This window comes from Tachypleus tridentatus, chromosome 8 (genome assembly GCF_004210375.1).
Source record: "Tachypleus tridentatus isolate NWPU-2018 chromosome 8, ASM421037v1, whole genome shotgun sequence".
Classification (NCBI taxonomy): domain Eukaryota; kingdom Metazoa; phylum Arthropoda; class Merostomata; order Xiphosura; family Limulidae; genus Tachypleus; species Tachypleus tridentatus.
In genome coordinates this window covers 65,598,009-65,621,399 of record NC_134832.1, presented here as the reverse complement: position 1 = coordinate 65,621,399, position 23,391 = coordinate 65,598,009, and the positions used below count along the sequence as shown (strand labels likewise).

Genomic DNA, 23,391 nt, shown 5'->3' with positions numbered 1-23,391 from the left:
ACTCCATTTGTAACAACCCTCTGCTTTTTTTCCATCCAGCTACTCTTACATCCAATTTGCTAACTTATCTCCATACCTATAGAGATAATTTTTTCAAACCTTTTATGTGGCACCTAAGGGGGTAAATATTATATAACCAAGGAGCCTTGCTGTTCTTTAAACTTTCCCATTTTTTCTTAAGCAGCTCAAAATTAATGCAAACATCTTGTTCAATCTTGTTTCTATCTATCATTTATTCAAGATGTGGAATACTGTTTAAATCTTTATTAGTAAAAATAAAAGACAAACATTTTATTACAACCCAGCCATCTCATAATCATCAGATACATGTCCCCTCAAGATGGCTGGTATGGGTACTAAAACTTTATTTTAGTTAAAGTTTTAATTCCCAAACCAGCTGTCTTGAGAATACATTTTTACTTCAAGTGGGTTTATCATCCTCTAAAATTCCTACCCCCGCCCTAATTTTCTGTTTATCCTTAATACATTTAAAGAAATCCTTACAGTTAATTTTTACATTTTCAGCCAACCTTTTCTCATAAATCCTTTTCTATGTCCTAATTTCCTATTTCACTAACTTTATTGATCTTCTAATTTTCTAAATCTCCTGTCATAACAGTCATTTAAATTTCTTAAATTTATGATTCTTTTCTTTAATTTTAACTCTTATACCCTTTGTGAACCAACCTGTTTTTGTTTTTATTTGCATCTGTCCTTTCTTTCTATAAGAAATATGTTTATCTTGAATTTTGAAATATTCATCTTAAAAATTCTCATATTTCATCAGTATCTCCAAATAACTCAGCTTCCTTATTCACAAGAGATATTTCTTTTTGCATAACTTCAAAATTTGTTGTTTGAAATTTGCAACCAAAATATCATTATTCCTGATCTCCATTTGTAGCTAAATATTGAACATAATAGAGCAATGATCAGTTGCACCCAGATGTTCTCCAGTTTATACTCTCTTGATCATTTCTATATTTGAAGTTAATAATAAATCTCAGCATTGTTTCTAGAAGTTTCTTCGACTATCTTGCGAAGAAAGAATCCTTAACAGTTTCCAAAAATCCTTTTCCCTCATGGTTTGATTCTAGCATTTCCCATTCTATATACCTAAAATTAAAATCACCCATGGTTATGACTTCAGCTGAAATATTAATTACATTGTAAAGGTTCTCACTAATTTTATTAGCATCATTTGGTGATCTGTAACAAATTTCTACAATAACGCTTTTTCCTTTATATTAACTACTAGACACCCAAATATATTCAATCTCCATGCCATTATCTTTAATATTCTTGAGATTAATCACTACTGCTGTGTAGCTAGGGCATTATAAGTGCTTAAGAGAGAACTTCCTCTACGCTTAAAATCATGGAAATACACACACTCTTAAGAATGCTATCTCTATATATATTAGGAGAAAAATGTTGTAATGCATACGGATATGCATCACCATCTTTGCATTCTGCATCTAACTTAATCACTGGATGTTGTCTGGCATGGAATGCTCCTGGCCATTTCAAATATCTGAGCTAACAACCAGTGTTTTTATGTCTTGTAAGTCAGGTATAATATATCCTTCAACTAAAGTTACTGTCACTAGAGATATTGATATAGAATGTTTTATAATACAACTTTATAATTTTTCATTATGAATATTAATTTGCATTATTATGTGGATTTAGGATTAACATAACTTTCCTCAGCTGGTAAAGATTCATGAAATATTGTTAGATTTAAGACCAAAATTATTTTTAACAGGAAGGATGCTTAACTGATGAAACATTTCATTTTAATTTTTATAAGTACGAGCAATATATATTTAGTTCACTGCACTGATTAATGGGTTGATATTTAGTTTTGATTTAAGTAGGTAGTTCAGTCTCATCAGGAATTAATATTAATTACAAATTAACAAATTGTTCAGAGCACATTGTCAAGAAATATCTAATTAGAAACCCTCTTTTGTAACTTTATTATGTAAATAACTGTCATCACATACAACATGATTAACTACTTGAAACTACAAAAATAGCAGATTCATTAGTGACACTTATAAAAACAAACTGATGGTTAAAAACTCTCTTTAGTACCAACATGTTTTTTGTTTCATAATTACATTTGAAAAATATTGTTTATATTTAAAAAGAACTGTCAAAACCTTATAGATTATTATTTAACCCTATATTAACAATATAGTTGTTTTCTTACTATAAAATCAAACTAGGAGACTGTTTCTACTGATGCTTGTTTTGGAATTAATAACATATCAAATAACTTATAAAACAACCATAAGTTTTGAATATAATTTTATATTATCTAAAAAACCATTTATTAATTTTAAGTAGTAAAAGTGCTTCTATACTTTGAACAGTGATAGCTTGCAGTTAATATTAAAGAGGAAGCTGCCAGCATTTTAATTTCACCCTCAAAAATACTTACCTTAGGCATCTCAATATATTCATAAATGAAGTTACTCTGGCAGATAAGGCATAACTATTTTTAGATCTTCAAAACTGAAAAACTTTCCTAATCAGATAAACTGTTGCACTTTTTAAACAAGTCAATGCATCAAAAACATAAACATAGGAAATCAAACAATGATTAAGATACTTTGATTCAAATAACTATATCTCCAAAGCAACATCTTAAAAAATGATACAAATTGATTACTGCATCTATAGTAAAGAATTAAATTAATATAATATTGGGCATACCATAGCTTAAAGAACTTACTGATATCAAAGGTACAAATGATCTTCTCCAAATAGTAGTTTATGTTGGCTCGGCACTGCAGACAAGTAAAAGGCTTTGAAGGGCAGTTTGTATAGAAATTTGATTCTGTGCTTTCTTTGAAAACCTCACTGACTGGCCCTAGCTTTTCTTGAACCTCATGTTCATTTGTACTGGAGTAAGCTACAATGTACACTTGGTCTGTCATCTGCATTTTGTTATTAATTTCTGTCCAAGCATCATTTCCAGAAAACAGAAGAAAATGGCCTAGAAACATTTAACAATTTAAAAGCAATTAAAAACCAACACCTTACCCTAGAACAATGACAGATTTACAATTAATGAATAAAAATAAGCACTAATAAATATCAAGACATTTTTAAACATGTTCAAGAAAATTAAATATTATGAAACTGATTGAAGATGAAACGTATTATCTGAAATTTTGGGATAAATATGTGACACCTCTAAAGTAGACTAACACCAGAGGACCGTTAAGGAGTAGAAAAAGCCTAAACACACTTCACATTTTTCACTGTAAAGTATCTTAGCTAGCAAAGTACTAGATTGAATGGTAGTATGTTTTGTTACAAATCATTAGTATAATTCAGTTCTTCAAGCTTGATTATCCCAGAAGGGCTTTTAATATGGGTTCTGTACACTGCTACCGAGTTTCAAGGTTAGTTCACCTGATAAAAAATAAAGTACTGAATTGTCAATAACATCCACACTGAGTCAGAACCTTATATACAAAGAGATAATATGAGATGTGAGACAGAATAAGCTGTTTTACATATTTATAAAAATACAATTAGGTTGCTCATATATGAGTTTAAATGTTAAAAAGTAAATTAAAATACATAAGAAACTGGATGTATTAGAGACTGGGAGTTGTTCCTGAGCAGATGTTTCCAGAGTTCAATGAAAAACAACCATAAATGACAAGGGTCTATCAGATGTGAATATTTCTTATAAGTGTGAGTTAAAAATAAATGCTTACTAAAGAAGATATTTCACTTTTAATGGAAATAGTATGGGGAACACTTGCAGAAATGGCCTTGTTTTCACCACATCTAGTGAGCTCATTTTGCTCAGTATAAGGTAAATTTCAATTGTAGACAAAATCTTTAAACAGCTTCAGTCTTTAATACATTGTTTATAATTATGATTAGTAGTAAAAAACGGTACCATTAAAGATGTTTGCACTTGTTTTTTGTAATAATAAAATATTGTTTTAAGGTGTGAAGGTCTGTGTTTTACCATAGTCTAAAGTTTTTATATCTTTTATTTTGTCATGTAAATGTCCAACATGCTAAGCACCATACAAATCTACATTATCTTTTTGCACACTGTACATATATCATATAATGAAATAACCTCAAAAATGAAGCAAATCACATGGTTACAAATTACATTATCAGTAAAACTAAGACATGTTTTATTTGCACAACCAATGATGTTTTGTTACATTTATTAAGCTTATATTCAAGAAACGTTAATAAAATTAGTAAGACAGATTGAAGAAATATAGATGTGTTGTATATCATGTAAGGTGTGGACCTAAGGAATTAAGACATATATAAGGATTATTTGATAGTCAACTAAAATAACAGCCTCAAAGAAAGAATAAAAGTCTTGGCAAAAATTGTCACTTATAACAACTGAAATGACCAAGTCTTATTTTGATGATTTTTCCATTATTTCCTCTTAGACAAAAATGCATGTAAAGTATTTGTAAACATGTTTAAAAAGTTCTCCTTACTAGACCCTGTACCAGTTTGTCCATGAAAATACTGTTGACAATTCTTGGTTTGAAAAATTCTTATTCTGTAAAGAGAGAAATGCATTTTGTTCAATCTGTTTTATCTTGTTCTTATCTATCTTGGATGTGGACATACTAGTCATTAAGAATTATGTCATGCAAATGCAAGAGTAGTGGGGTGCTGTGCAAACATGCCAATAACATGATTCCAGAGGCTCAAACAGCCCAAAGAGCATAGGCTCACAAGATCACTTTCCACACTTAATGTGTTCAAGATTCTGGAACAATTATTAAAGATGTTTCTTCAATTGTTGTCCAATTCATCAGATGCGGTCAGTGGTATGTGAAAAGTGACATTTTTATAGGTGGATTATGGACAAATGGCAACATCAATAGTGGTTCTCTAGTAATTTATTCTGGTTTTCACCACTTGTCTGATATATGTAAATAAACAAACTGAAAGAGCAAGCAAAGTTAACCATCTTACAGACATGGATCATTTAGATCTTAACATGAATATGGTAAGTGGTTGCATGTAGTAAACTATTTCTTTGTTTCCAACCTGTTCATAATTTTTGGAGCGTTCAGAGCTTTTAAATAATTCCTGATATCAATTAATTGTACAGGAAAACTATATTTTTCTAAAACAACTTTTATGTTTTGTATTTCTTCAAGGAATGAGAAAGAAGAACTAACTATATCATAAGTCCAATGAATTAAACTGTGAATCAGGTATTTTTTTTAAATTCAAAAGGTAAAAACATTATTGAAATGAAAATACTGTCACGTGAAAGTTGGCTTACAATAGCAACCAGTATTAAAACTTCCACTTAAATTAACAGTCTTTGTATCGAGGAAAGGTAAACTGTTAGCTGTTTGTTCTTCAACTCTAAGTCTAATATTATCATTTTGACTATTCAGATAATCCAAATTCTTGATGTCAGGCTTATTTTTAAAAACTAAAAAGATATCATCAACACATCTTCTACATTACAATGTTTTAAACATTCTGGGACAACCTTCTAATTACTTTTCTTCATAATAACAATTTAGCCAAACATAGTGCAACACTTAAACCCAGAGACACACCATCAAGTAATTAACAATGACAATCATTAAAAAAAATGACTCTTTGGTGACAAATTCTAATAATTTTATAAAAACAAGTGTTGTTTAGTTATACCCCTGGTAACATCACAATTTTGATAAAAAAAAAGTACAGATTAAGTCCTTATTTTCTATTTCTAAGAATTAAAAAAAAAGATATGATGAGTAACATAAGGTAAGAATACTAGAGTAAATGTTAAGCAGCTTTAGTACAGGAAGCAAAAGTGGATCAATGGTTGCAGCAAACTGTAATAAACCTATCAATACTAAGTTGATCATGAAATGCATAAATTCCTATTGTACCACCAGTTATAAGTTAGTATAGTGTTAAAAAATGTAGTTAGGAAAAAAAATAATTGTATAAACAGACAGAAGAAGTTGTTTGAGCAGTTTACATGTAGTAAAAATAATAAAACCCTGATAACACAAATAATGCAATCAACAAAAGTTATGACAAAAAGGTAGTTTTAGGAATAACCATTTAAAGTAGGTATGAGAATAAGTGTCGGTTTGAAAAGAATTTTCAAGTTGTTGTAGAAAATTTCAAGTAAAAAAAGACAATGAGGAATCCACATAAATAGTGTATAGGTAGAACTGGCCTAAGAGAAACATAAAAGAAGAGGCATGTTTGACTAGTTGGTATGTATTAAAGATAATACGTAATGTATACACAAACTGTTTTTCAACATCCATTAATGTGAGCTACATATCACAAGTAACAGCTGGATAGATTCATATAAAACTACATACTATGTTACTTATTTTCCATTATATATTTCCTCATGTTAGATTTGAATCCAAGATCTATCATTTATAAGGTGAGTGCTCTATCAACTAAGCTAAAGAGTTAACTTACCAGCAAATTTTAATAACTTTAATAACTTAAATAAGTACATTAACATCATACCAGGTGAAAGAAAATTGCAAAGGCAACCTTTCTTAAAACTGAAGATAACTGGCTGTACAAAGTCATGTTGAAGGCTCTTGTACTTGTCAGTAACCACAAAGAAACCAGAAATCTTTTCCTGTTCTATAAATTTGCAAATATTATCCAGTTATAGCAACTACTTTCTTATTAGTCAATAGGTTTACAGTAATTATATGTTACAGTTACTTCTTTTGTTCTAAAATATGTAACTTATTTCAAACAACAGGTTTCAGATGCTTTTACTTCTATGAAGAAAAGATATACCCCCATGTAAGACATTATAATAGTATGTTAACTTTTAAACATGAGAATTATATGCAAAGAATCTATACAGAATACTTAAGAAGTGCTTTATTTTTATAAACTTGGTCCAAGTAATATTCTTTTAACCTGGATTTTATTTAATATTTACATATTTACTTTTCTTGACACCATTGTATCATTGTAATATTTCAATCAATATATATGTAACAAAGAATTGAAAATCATCATGTTTCTACAACTGTATAATTTTTTTTGTTCAACAGTTAAATCACATAAGAGTTCACAGCATTAACTACATCAATTTTAGCTAAACAGTAAGTTATTTCAATAATACTTGTAGAAGAAGTATTGTTTTGAAGTCGAAGAAAATAGGCATTCTAAGTTTGTAATCTGAAGTGTAAATACAATTAGCAAATAGAACATGATAGACCTTATATGTATAAGGCAATATTTTAAGTTGTTTTCTTAAAATGTAAAAAAAAAACACATTGGCAAAACAAAACAAAAACTGCATATAAGTAACAATTTTTAACGTACTCCAAACTAAAGTCAAATTAATTAAATTTACATCAAAAGTCTTGGAAAATCATCTAAATATCTAAATAAGCTGATGTTACCAGAAATTAAAAATTATTTGAAACCTATTTTAAATACACTAATTCAGACATAATTTTATTAGTTACCTAATAAGTTTAATTGCTTTACTCATAAAAACTGTTGCATTTAACAAACGAAAGTAATACACTTTTTAAAATACAATTACACTATGTAACAAAATTTTCACTTTTCCTTGTTCCTGGGCAGAAAGTGTTATTTCTCAATTGCTTATTCTAAAGTAAATGGAAAAGACTTATTTTTCTGTTCAAACTTTGCTTTTGTGACCTGGGTAATGAAAGTTTCAAATTTACCCATTTTCCAGAACATTCCAGGTAGATTCAGTGCTGAGTAGCTGATAGAGAATTTTCTCGAACTTAGATGAATTTTCAAGAATGTTGTAGAGCTTACAAGAATTTTCTAACATGTAAAACTTATGAGAATTTTCAAGAACCTTTTACAATTTTCTAGAACTTTCCATAGTAATATATATATATATATAGGGGCTCACCACCTATCACTTCAGTTTAGTTCTAGCTGCCTAAGTGAACACATTGACTTATCAGATGCATTCTGCTATGTATGTGGCCAATTTATCAAGACAAAAGCAAAAAAGTACTCTGTGATAGCATCTGCTAAATATGTGAAGCTTACAAGACATATTTTGGCATGTCTGTCGGGGATTAAGACAAACCCTGGGAACCTAATTTTACCTCTGATCACTGCAAAAAAACTATACAAGGTAAGACACACAATTTTTGCTTGCTTGAATAGTAAGATTTTATATTATACAAATTTTAGACCTTTTAAAATTTTTTTTTTAATTTCCAATAGTATAGAATAAATATCACACATAAAATATTTTGCATGAACCTCTTACACATTAGTTGTGGATGAAATAAATCTATTCTTCATAATAACAATTTTATTTTACTCTTCTGCAGGATGGTATAGAGGGGAAAAGATAGCCATGAAGTTTGCTATTCCAAGAATTTTGCATGAACCCACTGACCACTCAAGCAATTGCTACTTCTGTATGGTGGACCCTTCCAAACGTCAGGCTGGCAAAAATGCATCTGCTATCATGTATCTTGACCTTCCATAATCCATCACCCCAGTCCCACACTGCCCTGAGCTCCCTGTACCCTCTCCACCAGAGAGAAAGCAGCTATCCTCAGAAGAGAGCACCAAATCATAAGAGGAGGTAGACATTGAAGATCCAGATTACAATATCAGAGGTGCAGATGTTGAGAGAAACCCATACTACCCCAACCAAAAAGACCTCAATGACTTGATCAGAGGTCCTGATCTAACAAAGTCAAATGCTGAGCTTTTGACATCGAGACTAAAGGAGTGGGATTTGTTGGATGAAAGTGTGCAAGTCGCAAATGAGAGGAAACGTCACTGACATTTTTCAAGCTTCTTCATTCATCAAAATGGGCTCTGCTTCTGCCACAATGTATTTGGTCAGTGAGAGGCATCTGGAATTGCCTGTAATCTGAACGAGTAGTGCCTCTTCATTGATAGCTCATCCAGAAGCCTCAAAGCTGTGCTGTTCCATAAAAAAATTAGTATCCATCTCTTCCCCTGGCTCATTCAGTGCACCTCAATGAGGAATACAACAGCATCAAGACCTTGCTAGAAGCCTTGAAGTATGATGAGTATGGCTGGAAGGTTATCAGAGACTTCAAAATGGTGGCATTCCTGATGGGTCTTCAAGGAGGCTTTACCAAGTTTCCCTCTTATCTTTGCCTTTGGGACAGCAGGGACACCACAGCTCACTACAACAGGAAGCACTGGCCACAACAGACTGAGTTCTCTGTGGGGAGGTACAATGTCGTGTGTGAGCCACTACTGGACCTCCAGAAAGTGTTGTTCCCACCACTGCATATAAAACTGGATCTTATGAAACAATTTGTCACAGCTCTTGATAAGGAGTCTGCAGCTTTCAAGTACCTTCCAGACTTCTTCCCTAAGCTGTCTGAGGCAAAGGTCAAAGCTGATATCTTTACTGGACCACAAATAAAGAAGATCCTGGAGTGCACAAAATTCCCCAAGAAACTCAACAGGAAGGAAAAAAAACTTGGAGCATCTTTGTCGCAGTGATTCAAGGCTTCTTGGGTAATCACAAGGCCGAACATTATGTGGAACTGGTTGAAGCTCTGGTGAAGAACTACAGCAAAATTGGTTGCAGGATATTCCTGAAAGTCCATATCCTTGATGCTCATCTTGATAAATTCAAGGAGAACATGGGAGTATACTCAGAGGAACAAGGCAAGCACTTCCACCAAGATATACTGGACTTTGAACACCTCTACCAAGGAGAGTATAATGAAAGCATGATGGGAGATTATATTTAGGGGCTGATAGGCTAAAGTAATTTACATTACAATCACAAATCTTTTTTGTTCATTTTTGTATAACTTTAGTATAAAAACATGTAAATCTTGATTCATATATTGTTTTATTAAGACCTCACATAATGAAAATGTGCAAATTTGCCCGTTTGTACATAGAAAATAGGTTAATTTCTAAATTTCATTATCCAGATTACAAAAGCAAAGTTTGATGGGAATAATGACCATTTTTTGTATGTTTGCAACATAAACAATTAAGAAATAACACATACCATCCAGGAAAAAATTTGTGTTACAGAGTGTTATTTATTACTGTAAGACAAAAATGTTTTCAACCACATTTGCTTGGGTTATCATCTGCCTGATAGAGATTACCAGTTTTGAAATATAATCTTTCTACAAGACAAATGTTTTAACAAATGAAATATCTTTGTGAACATTCAAATTAAAAAGTACAGTGTTCATTGATACATATAAGACTTCTTTGTATTTCAAGATTATGATGTATTCTGTTTTTACTATAATAATATTACAAGTAGTGAGGGAGTTAAATTTTGGTATGTGCCAATCTTTTAGATTTTTAATTTATGTTTTTTATTGAACTTCCAAGTCTGAAACAGCAAATTAAGAAGTGAAAATGACCCATACTTTTGTGACATTATTTATGCTGTTAGCTCTAAATATTAAAAACAAATTCCTACCTTCAGTTAGATCTTCCTGGATCTTAATTTTCAAAACTGAAAAATATATGAATAAATTACATTAAACTTTTATAATAATAAAATATAAAGTTTAACATAGAAATTCTTTTAATGTGTTTGTAAGAGAATGTGAAAAACAACTGATAAGTGTTTATATAACCATTATTAGCCTCTCCTAAATCACATACACTGCTGGCCAAAATCTTTAGGCCAATAAAAATAAAGAAAAAATATGCATTTTTTGTTGTTAGACTCAAACACTTATTTGAGTAGAGCTTCGAAAGATGACATTAAGAAAAGGGAAAATAAAAAAAAAAAAGGTTTTTAGCATTTAATAGGGAAAATGTGAACACTATGATGTCTATCATTTCTCGCCAAAAATGTACTACATGGTGATAGAATTTGAAGTGGAAGCTATAGACACAAAAATACAGTTCTCAGGTAATATTTCAGTTAGATCAAGGACACAAAAGACTGCCATAATAGAAAAATATATAAACAAATAGTCTCTCTCATTCATTCCTTGCAAAGACCTTGTCTTATAGCTCAATAAAATGTAATTAAAAGCAACAGCAGTCATTTCTGTCAGATATAGACTGTAATAAATTTAAATAAATAGTATTTTGAACAAACTAAAGTAGACTGCACCTGAGTCAGATATCAGAGTAGTCATTTAAAACAAACACTCACTGATATATTTTTACTGATTAGATGTATATTTAATTAACAAGCCAGGAATTTAACAGCAAAAGCAGAAAATTACAATTTGCTGCATTAATTTTTACTAGAACTGACATAGATTGAAATTCATACCATATTAATTTCCTACTTCTAGAGAATGATACAAAATGTGATACAATGTGATAATAACAAAAAAAAATAAAAAAAAATGATGTTTTGGAAAAATTATAGTTTCTTGTTACCAAACAAAGCCATAGAAATAAGAATTCATGAAACACAATCTTTCTTAAATTCAGTATTTCCTGAGTTGAAATGCAAAACTTCCAAAATGCATATTAACAGTTGAAACAAAAATATTTCATATACACATAATTTCCCTTGACAAATGAGAAGAACTAGTAAACAAAAATGTCAGAGTCCATATGCAAAAAACTGGACAAATAAACATATAAGTCTGTAATTAATGATTTTTATTAAGAAAACAATATAAAAACAATACACTGTTGTGAAACTACTTTTTTACTTATGATTAAACTTACCATTGTCAAAAGAAGTAATAATATTTTGAAAATCTTTGTCAACAGATGATAAACAATGTGGACAAGAATATGGAGTTTCTGGACTTTTAATATTATCACTCTGTGTAAGTGCATTTTTCACATCATCCAAATTATCATAATTTATTATATATACACCTTGGCTAAGCACAAGCGATGTAAACAAATAGCTTTCCTTGATCCAAACTTTACTAGTTGTGATCAATATAAATTTTCCTATGAAAGAAAGAAGATAACACTGTAAAGTGTAAAAATTATTGAAAAATAATAATTCATTCAGTATGAAATAACATTATCATGTTTGTTATATAATTATACATGTTCAATTACTTTAGTACTGAAATCATACAATATAAAGATTATATATCCAAACACTAACTTTCATAAACTTCTGAGACAGAAAAAGTTCCTCAAATGAAAAAAATAGCATTAATAAATATATTTTGATAAAAAATATTTTCCAGTAAAAAAACACATGTACAAAACCAGTGTTTTCTAAAAGTACTTTTTAAACATTATAAAGTTCAGAAAGCTTTAACACATACTAAAGGTAATGTTTCCTTTGCTCTAGAGCAGTATAACTAATATATGAGTAACATAAATGTGCAACAGTAATATTCTGTAGACTTAGGTTTAACAAAATTACTATGTAGTTTCTTCTGCACCTGGCCTCTTCTTCAATATTTAAATACTCCATAAAATTAAAAGTAATACATGAATGTATTTCATAAGAAACAGATAATGAAGTACCAAATAAAATTACTTAATTAAATACAGGAATATCATAAAACAATTTTAGTGGAACTTTCACCAATACAATCCTATCTTGAGCTGAATTAATATATTGCATCATACATTTTGTTTACTGTATGTTTTAAAGCAAAACCACATTGGGCTATCTATTATGTTCCCTGCAAGCAATCAAACCTAAGAGTTTTTATGTTGTAATTCCATAAACATACTACTGTTCTACTTAGAAGATCACCATACAGTATCTGTGACATCTATCCATATCAGATTTTTCTCTGTATATCTACATATGTCTAAGACATTAAGAAAGGAAACACACTGTAAATGTTTTTTTATTTCTTTCTGATTAAAATTTTGACAATAAAATTTAAATGCAGAATTTTTGACAAATTTTTGTACTAACACTATATTTTCATGTATGGGAATTTTATCTATTTTTTGAATAAGTTCTATATTCTTTCAAAATAAAGCAATCTTTCATTTTTGCCAATTTTTTTTACTTGGTAGTTTAACATCTTTTAATTCTATTCTGGAATGTTCTAATTTTAATTTTTTTTATTTATATTACTCTTAGCTTCTTGTAGCTATAATGAAATTAAGCAAATAGTGACAGAAGTTTCTGACAGTTCTTTTCCTATTGCATCATTTCTGTTTAGTTAAAACATTTTACCAGAGTATTTTTACTTAGCTAGATATTATCTTATGTAGCTCTGATTTTATGATTTTACTATAACTATATTATGTTTTTAATTCTTCACTGCCAAAGACATTTAAAAAAAAAACCTTTTATTAATGAATATGTTAATATTTCAAAAAATGTTTTGCAAAAAATTTAAAACACTGAAATATGATAAAACCATTAATTATTCTTAACACTACTTTAATTTTCTGAAATATAACTAAACAAGATTGACAAATACCAATACTTTTCAGCACAATTAGATAAAACATTTATGCATTTAATACAAAACAAAACTTACTTCTTGAATGTTGTATCAGGTTACATCCACAGTTATTTTTAACTCTGAAATGGACTTCTCTGTTAAAATGTTTCTTGTTACCTTTTAGAAACTTAATAATGGAGAATGAGCCACATAGGCTACCATCATCTGTCAGAATAATAAGGAACCAAAAATGATTTAAGAACAGCCTGCTAAATCTTAACTAGTAAATATTATATATTTGATCATGAATAAGCAAAAAGAGTTAAATTCTAGAGCCAATAACTGTGACCTAATTAAATAAAACGTAAAATTCTTTTTCTAATATAATTGCATTGTTTTAGAAGGGTCAGTCACTAAATGTTTTCTTGGCCTTTTGAAACCTTTTAAGCCACACTTCTAGTTGTTTGAAATTGCCTTAAATAGTATGATGTACCTCTTTAACAACTATATGCCTTCTGAACGTTTTCATTATCCACACACAAGCTAAAGAAGACTGCAAATGCATTAATCTAAAACAAATATTATCACAATGAATATTACATAATCATACTTGTAATATAATTAAATGCTTTACCTGTGTATTGTCTATTTTTTATACTTCAACAAAATATTGATTTGAACAGATAATTTTACTTAGCTTAACTTTAAAAATTAAATTATTTTAAGTGTAAAATAAAGTCCATATTTTACATTAATTTATGCAAAAGCTTTTAATTTAACAGAAAATGTAAAACTAATCAACAATTAAAATAGAAGCCTCTTTGACTAAAAATAATGAATATTTATTTCATGTATTTGTATCATACTGTATGTAATGTGTGCAATTTCCATAAACTACTTTTAATTGATGCTTCATACTTGATAATCATGTAAAATTAATAAAGATAGCAAATAATACATTTATTCAAAAAAATTATAAGATTAAATAAGCCATTAATTTTGTCAAATGAAGCAACAGGAATAAAATACAAAATGCAAGCAAGCATTACTACACAACTATATACACATGCTAAAGAATAACAACAAAATGATCAAAAATACTGTATTAAAACATTTAAAACTTAACTTGATTTGATGTTGTGACACTCTGATACACTTTTAAGACCTCACACACAAATACCTAATTTTCTAAGCATATAATCCAAAAATTCAATGTCATTTATGACTATTACATACCTTCTTTAGGCTTGTTAAATATTTCTCCAATAAGAACTAAATTTGAAAAAAAAAATATGATTTTTATCACTATCAAATCATAATATGGAGTTGGGATTAAACTGAAATCAGCCTTGTAGAAATATTAATATGGCTTACTAGAAATAAAGTACAGCTGAGTATTATGAATTGTATATAAATCACTGAAACATATAAGGAATTCAAATTAACATAGCAGTGTTTACCTGTACAGTATTCACACAGTTGTAAATGATATGATCTTAATATTCCCTGAGACTTGATTAATATTAGCTATTAATAAAAAATGGCATGTACTAATATATCTCAGTATGATTCAAAATAATTATTACAGAAATTACTAATTATTTCATAAACAATTAAGTGAACTTTATTTTTACTACTATATGTTTATATGGGGTTAAGCATAAAATTATACAACGTGCTATCTATGCATCTTCTTACAATAGGTATTCAAACCCAATTTTTAGAATTATAAGCCTTGAGACTAACCATTAATCCATGAGGAAATACTTCTATATGTCCTTAATTAGAAACCAACAGAAAATAACAAATAATAATCCAGCCTAACAAGTTATATATACATACTGAAAGTAATGTGAAAGAAAAAATTAAATATTGAAAATTATTTCATTAATCATTTCCAATTCCTCTAGCCTTTGAAGGTAAACTGAGAGTTTAATTTGGCAACCAAATCCTTTAAAGACTAATAGGGCCAGTCAGTAAAACTGAGTATCTACAATGAATTAATAAATATATGCAATTTTAAAGCTTTTTTTTCAATAAAACAGAATGAGTAGTTACTTATTTCCTGACCTACCATCATCTAGTTGTTTCATATAAGGTGGTAGAGCTTGAGATATATTTTGTCTTTTAAATAATTTGATTTTTTAAGTTATATGAATTTGTGATTTAATTTTTAAGTTTTGTTAATTTCACACAATAAATAATTTACATATTTTAAGTTATCTTCTATTAGTTTAATATAAGCAGTTTTGAATTACTGAAGTTATTATTGGAAATTTATTTTTACTTTTATTCTAAATTGTAAGATGCTACCGATATCTATCACAATATAAAGATTTTTCTAAAAAAAAATCCTGATTGTGAAGAGAGACTTTTGTGTATATGATTTTATAATAAATATAAAAGACAAAATAAACCATGAATGTACCAATATGGAAATTACTCAATCACCAGTGAATTAATTGCCAAAAATTGGTTCATTATTTGTTAATAGTCATATATTTTTTTAATACTTTTTATTTTTGCTTAACCTACCATACTGATGCAGCTAGAGATAAGACAACCATCTTACACTTGATTGTATAATTTCTGTCGAGTTCTAAGCTTACTGTTAATAATAGAAGTTTGTATAACATTCATAGGCATGAGTTTCTGTGCTAAACAAATTTCATTATGTATCATATCTTCCATCTCATGCTCAAGATAAAAATAAGCAAATGAAACATTGACAGAGGATTTCTCAAAACTCCAGCCCTAGGCCATCTTACAATGTTTGTGTTTGTATAAAAAAATTAAAAACTGCATATCAAACAATGGATGATGAAATTTTTGTCATCAAATGTTGAAGATCTTATAAATATTGACAAGTGAAATATATTCAATTATTTGAAATCTATTTTAAATATATTGACTTCAAATTTTTTAGTAAAACACTGAGATAAAGTGGTTTAATCATATATCTTGTGACATACAGTTAATAAAATTAATACACCTTTTAAACCACATCTATTTATTATTGTAAAAGAATGTCACGTTTCAACTACATTTGTTTGGGTCATCATCTATCATTATCATATGATCTTGTGTAATTCTCAAAGTCTCTCTTCTGCAATCAATTGAAACTTCTTAAATTTATAATAATACTCTTTAATTTTATACTTTATACTCTTTTTAAGTAAATCTGATTTTCTTTATTGCACTTATTATAGTTAAAGGCCATCAGCCCAAATTCACCAAATACTCCAAATCCTTACGTAAAGCATTAGCATCCTTCTTACAGCCAGCAACAAACAAAACTAATATCATCAGCAGATTTAAATAATTCTTTGACACTTTCTTCATCTATGTTGTTGGTGTAAATCAAGAATAGCAAAAGATCTAACAATTAACTCCGAAGTACCTAACCTGTAACAGTATTCCAGTTTAAATGAACCCCATTAATAACAAACTTCTGCTTTCTCCGATCCTGTCAGTCTTCAATTAAAAGGAGCAACCTATCACACACACTCACAAAGATAGCTTTTTAATATTCCCAACCATTTCTTAACCAGATAAAGTTAATGCAAATATCTAGTTCAATCTTGTTTCCATTTACAAACTGTTCAAGATGTATAATACTATTTAAATCTTCATTATTCAAAACTGAAGAAAAAAACAAAGGGAGTAACCAAGCCATCCCATAATCATCAGAAATTAGCCTTCATGAATCATCACACAGAGTACCTACCCAATCCTAACATTTTGCTTACCTTTTAAATATTTGAGAAAATTCTTACTATTAATTTTTATACATTTCTAACCAACCTCTCTTTTTGAAATACTTTTCATATTTCCTAATTTCTCATTTGATCAATTCTCTTCTATATAAAGATCCCCCAAATCTCCCATTAATGCACTTTTTATTAATCCACTTAAAACTTCTTAAATTTATAATACTATTCTTAATTTTTATCCTTTATATCTTTTGTTCAGTTTTGAGTAAACATAATTTTTACTTCTAACCATCCTTTTCTTTCTTTTTTTTTAAGAAACCTGTCTATCTTAAATATTTAAGGGGTTATAATCTAATAATACATTTGTGATGTGCACTTTTATGCACGAAAAACTGACAAATAAATAAAAAAAACACATTTCTTGTTGAAAAGTATCCTTTGATGTTTATAAAACATTATCAAATTTTTAAACACACCAATATAGGAATAAGCTTATTATGCAATTGATCTTTCTGAAAAGTATACCATAGAAGTATAATCTATATATATATATAAAAACACTATCTGAATACAAGTATCTTCACCTATAAAAAAGGAAATTTACCATATGGGAAAGAATTCAGTTTGTGACGGACATCACTATCAAGTGAACTTTGGCAATTTGGACAACTAAGAGGAGCATCTGGGCATTTACTGGGCTTAGATATATATAGTTGTGAGTCATTAGGAACAAAGTCTTGGAACGCTATATCTTCTTGAACAATCTTAGAACACTCCTTGGGCACTAAAAACTGGAAGAGTGTTTCAACATCTAGAGTAGAGAGGTAAAGGTAAAGGATAAATGGAACATATGGTGCTTTAGTTACCTTCAATGTAGACATCATAACACAAACTATTATTCAGATAAATTTATTATAAAATCTAAAAGTGTCCTGAAAAAGCAGGTACAAAACTTTTGTCATATGTTCATATGTGGTCAATAGCTATACATATAACTACTACTTTTAACACAAAATTATCATATTTCATTTACTAAAAGTATTTATAAAATGAATATAAATATTAATGATACACATATGTATATAGTAGTATTTCTATCTTCTTGTATTATGGCAATTTTTGTTCTGAATTTATCATTTATTCTGTGTTTGTGTAGTTTTCATATAACAAAAGCTGTTAAGTTTATTTTATTCTAGCTTTCTTCTTTCACTTATTTTTTCAAGTAGTTAATACTTGTTCTACCAATAGGAGGGGGAATTGCTGCAATACTTCATGTATGTAAACATGTTAACAGAAATCCCTTTCAATATTAGTTAAGGTGATACCTTGAGGTTATGAACTAACCTACATTTGAATGAGAATAATCAATCACACTGAAAGCATTAGTCACTTTTTGCAAATATGATGTTTCTTTTGAACTATACAGTGCTGGTTTTAGTCAGTTTGAAAGGTTGAATATAGAAAGTTTAATAGAACTGATTGTTCCATTCCAAAAGCAAGTGCACACACTGTATTTATATTTAATATGTTCTACAAATAAAAATCATTCATTTTAGGTTTCATATGGTGCCTGGTCTCTTTATTTCATCCACTTACACACAGATACAGCATTATTTTGCAACTAGAGTGTTTACCAAATCCCCTGTTATTAAGTCTTGAAGTAAAGAATCTAGTTACAATCATGGTTTCCAGTGAATGAAGCAAAATAGATCACTCCACTGACATTCAAAGAATAATGAAGGAGGATTTTGGTTATATTCTGAAGTATTTCAGGCAAGTAGCTGCCTGGAATGGCCATACAATGCCTAGATATGAGTTTATACAGTAGCCTTAAACTCTCCAGAACACTTTAATGTAGGGCAACTGTGTATATAAAATAATCACTACTGTGCTGCACCAGGGGCTTGACTTGGTAAAGACTGATCAAACCATTGAGCTGAACTGAAGGCTCAGAAGAAGGATACCATAAAAAGATAAACTGCATAATTTCAAGATTTACCCTGCAATGGCTTCAGATGATCATAAGGGTATGATCATTGTCAAATTTGTGAAAGGGCTACCCAGTGAGATAATGCAATATCACCTGCAAGTGAGAGATCTTATCACCATTACTAAGGCAGTTTCTGTCACCAACCACTCTCACATTCAAGAACTGTGATGGAATCACAGTGGTATCCAGTGAAATTGCAGAAGTATAACCATCCTCCCATGGTTGATATACCACAATCTTTACTGCCAATACCTCTGCAAGGGTATTATCATGGGAGGGAGGAAAAAATTGTACTGCTTTGCATTTGAAGTGTTGGATCATTTTCAAGTGAATTTTCTATACCTTGCTATGGTGCATGGAATACAAAGCTTTCTTCTGGCAATTGGAGATAAGCTGGTCATGAACAGAAAATCTAAGTCTTGACAATGCCTGACAGGTTTCACTTATAGAATGAAAACAGTCATCACTGACCTCAGTGCTGGCATCAAAAGTATTGAAATGGGTGTGCTGCCAAGCTGATTGGTACATTTTCCTTGTGCAACTGATAAATTAATGTTAAATGGTATAGTTATACATTACCAGTCAGATCCATTCCAGAAACAGTGAATGTGTAAGAAGTCACAGTACCACATGAAAACTAGTTTTCTGTGGTTGACTACAAACAAAGTCTATGCTGCTAGAGCCATGTAATTAGTTTATGGAACCCACACATGAAATAGGCTGCTTTGTATTAAGAAATCAAACACCATTAGCTTTGGCAGCTACATCTTCAAGAAGAGATGAAGTCCTGGTGTTGTTCTACAAATAGGAATGTTCAGTCGTCCATATTTATACTAGAACAGTCACTGACATGGTAAGCAAAGCTGAAGTAACAGGTACTAGTATCATTGAAGTTGTGTCTGTTATCCACATCTAAAAGTAAGTGTACAGAAACCAACATACATAAGATTGCTTGTTTAAGACTGTGCAAACAATGTTAGAAATGGTGCAGTGTCTTGTTGGTGAAATATTTTGAGGTATTTATAGGATTGTATGGTTAACTGAATTAAACAACTCTTACATGAAATCAAACAGATACAATAGAAAAAAATCTGATTCAACAACCACAGTGTAAGCTTCCTTGAAGCATTTGGGAGGTAACTAGCTCTGAACTACAGCAGATGTTAAAGGACACAGTCATATAGCAGTCAGATAATGTTTGGTAATCTCCAGCAATGATTATCTGAAAGAAGAATGGTACACACAGTTTCTCTATTGATTTTACAGAAATGAGCACAGTAGCTCACATTGACATTTGAACACATGAATGTTTGGATGCAATATAAGAGGCTCACTGGTTCAGTACAATAGACCTTGCATTCAAAAACTAGCAAGTTGAGTTGGTTGATGACAGCATACCTATGACTGCTTTCAGCACAAATGTTTTTTATGAGTTTCACTGTCTGTTTGAAATTAAACAAAGCTAAAAAATGGGTTAGCTGTGCTCTGCAAGCTGCAGATATCAAAACTCAGCTTCTAGATGTATGTCCCCAGACAGACCATTGTGCCACTAGGATGGGGGAAGAGGCATAAGTTTCATATAAAGCTGTTTAGGCGGCTGTGTAATATGCCTACTGCTTTTGAGAGGCTAATGCAGTTCAAACTGAAGAGGCTGTAATGAAAGAAGTGCCTGACCTATGTTGACAATGTATTAGGGCTTGGTCACAAATTCAAGTTTGCAGTTAAGAACTCAAAAATGATAACTACACCACATAAAAAAAAAAGCTGGCTTGAAAGTGAATCAAGGAAAATACTATTCACACATATGAAAGGTAATTCTTAATCACATCATAGATTTAGAAAAGATTTTTTTTGCTGAATTTGCTGAAATAACCTGTTCTAGCCATTCCTAATTTTGAAGAAGGAAAGAAGGCAACTAATTAACAAACTTGCTGCTAACTTTTAGGTTATTCTTTACTAATGAATAGTGGAACTTGCCATCACATTATAATCTTCCCTGCAGATGAAAAGATGAGCATGCTTGGTGACATAATTCAAACCCATGATACACAGATAAGAATCCAAGTGTGCTAACCACCAGGCCTTTGAGAAAAGAGTTGTGGATCCTACCAAAATAGCGTATGTGTGATATTGACCTTAGCCTGTAACCAAAGGCATGGTGGATTTATCATTAAGTGCAAAAGGTGCACATGAAGGGCAGTGCCTCATACTCTAAATTTAAAATATTTAAATATACATTTCATATCTTATTATATTGTTTATCTTTATTAATTACACAAAGAGAAATACATATACCTTGACAACAAAGAATGTGATTTAATTTCATTTAAATGTTGTTCATATCCCTATACCTTAACCCTTTCATTTATGATAAATGAAATGAAACACCTTGAACTGAAACATCTTAGTACTACTTATTTTCCATTTCCTACAGCAAATTTAAAAGTACACTTTGAGCAATGTAAAAAATTAAATTTCTACCATTCAAGTAATTCAAAATTTATTCTTACATTTTTATAATTTATATATAATACTAGCTTTGCCAACCCTCCTGGATTCACCAGGAGTATCTTGGGATCGAAAATATTCTCCTGGCTCCTGGAATGCTTTTTAAATATCCTGCATTCTCTAAAAAATATTTTACTTACAAATCAAAATGCTTTTGTGTCTCATGAAAAAAAGAATCACAGAAAAGAATGCATTACATGGATCAGCTAAAATAATTTCCATTTAAAATTATAGCACATAAGGTACATATTGTGAAAATAAATATAAATTTAGAAAAACATATATTTCTTATAAAAAATTAGAATGCTTAGTTAGGAATTTTCATGCATATATTTCAAGATAAGAGTTTGTCATTATTTTAGAAATAGTCTTCTTTAAACACATGCAATGTTATTAACCTATCTTTTGCATATTATTACCTTGTATATGCCTCCAATTTTTAAATACTGTATATGAATTATGGAAATTTAAGTGTATATATATACCTATATATGCCCACGCACATTTATCATCCAGAATGTATTTCAAAAAACTGGAAAGCTTATACAACACATGAGCAGTGTCATTATGCACAGGAATGGCACTAGAAACTAGAATTCAGCTTGCAACCACAAATTGCAACATGCATTTTACCACCTTGTGGCTGCTCTGCCCTGACAAGTGAAGTTTGGTTAATTATATTCCACACATAGAATACAATATTAAAACAGCATGTAAGACCAAACAGTCTGCAATATCAAGGAAGTTCTTTCAAAAATTAGCAAAATTAACAACAGAATATAAGCTACACATTTAACTAATGAGTTTATAATTATGAAACAAAACTGATGATTTCATGTTCATCTAAAATATTACAATAACAAAATCTATCATTATAAGACCCAAGGTAGAATGTTTTGAAAGGAGAAACACTATTAGCTTCATTGAAATTATTCTTCTTTGAAATAGGAAATGATTTTGAACCACTGAAAATGAAGCAAGTAATTTATTCATCAATGGTAAAAAAATGTTTTACAAAGAAAGAAGCACATAAAAGGACAGAAATTATCCTTTAGTGAGAATACTAATAATGAATTATTGTTAACAGGAAAAGGTCACTTCATTCAAGGTGTTCTCTTTATAACTTCTGCTTGACTAGTTACAAAAAATTTAAAGATACAGTAACGTTAAAAAAAAAAAGTAAACAAGGAAAAACATGAATGACTGAAAAATTTATCTAATTTATATATGAGTGATATAAACACTAATTCATTTAAGAGAATCAACAGGACATTTTTTTTAAATTCTACATAGAAGAAAATGTTTGTTGTCTGAGTGGCATGTATAATTTACTATGAAATGTGTTTTAACATTTCCAAGCATAGAAAATGTGCTGAGAATTATGTTAACTCTTCTCATTAGTTATGGTATAGCTAGAAGGTTATATATGAAGAAATTATTGACACATTTTCAGCAAAGTCAGGAATGTTTTATATGAGATAGGTATTTAATAATTTGTTTGAGTTTATATATGTAACACATTTATTATTTACTAATTCCCACCATTATGAATTATCTAAATGATTATATCATCAGTAATGCTATTATTAGGGGCCCAAACTTGAAATTGTGTCTAAGGCCCCAAAATAGCTAGATCCATCACTGACCAAGTGAAAATTCCACAATTTCCTTGATTTTAAATCACATGTGGCCAACTTCTCCAAAATTTCATTCCACACATTGGCTCTCAATAAGGCAAATGCACATTTCAGATAGAGAAAAAAGTATCACAGTTGTATCCAGAGCTTTAAGTAATTGTCTCTTAATTGCAAAAGTCCAAACAGACAAGCTCAATTATTTTAGAACACCATTTTTT

The 23,391-nt window shown here is 29.8% G+C and overlaps 1 protein-coding gene across 1 annotated transcript in view; it reads right to left on the bottom strand.

The window, feature by feature from the left end:
• The window catches only part of LOC143223917 (uncharacterized), a 139,453-nt gene that overhangs the window by 53,699 nt on the left and 62,363 nt on the right, over window positions 1-23,391 (bottom strand). Inside the window, exons 25-31 of the mRNA XM_076452391.1 lie at window positions 17,643-17,849; window positions 14,562-14,597; window positions 13,422-13,550; window positions 11,674-11,907; window positions 10,454-10,489; window positions 6,517-6,639; window positions 2,744-3,007 (exon numbers count right to left, since the gene is read on the bottom strand). Coding sequence (XP_076308506.1) covers window positions 2,744-3,007; window positions 6,517-6,639; window positions 10,454-10,489; window positions 11,674-11,907; window positions 13,422-13,550; window positions 14,562-14,597; window positions 17,643-17,849 — 1,029 coding nt within the window. The remainder of the gene's footprint in view (window positions 1-2,743; window positions 3,008-6,516; window positions 6,640-10,453; window positions 10,490-11,673; window positions 11,908-13,421; window positions 13,551-14,561; window positions 14,598-17,642; window positions 17,850-23,391) is intronic.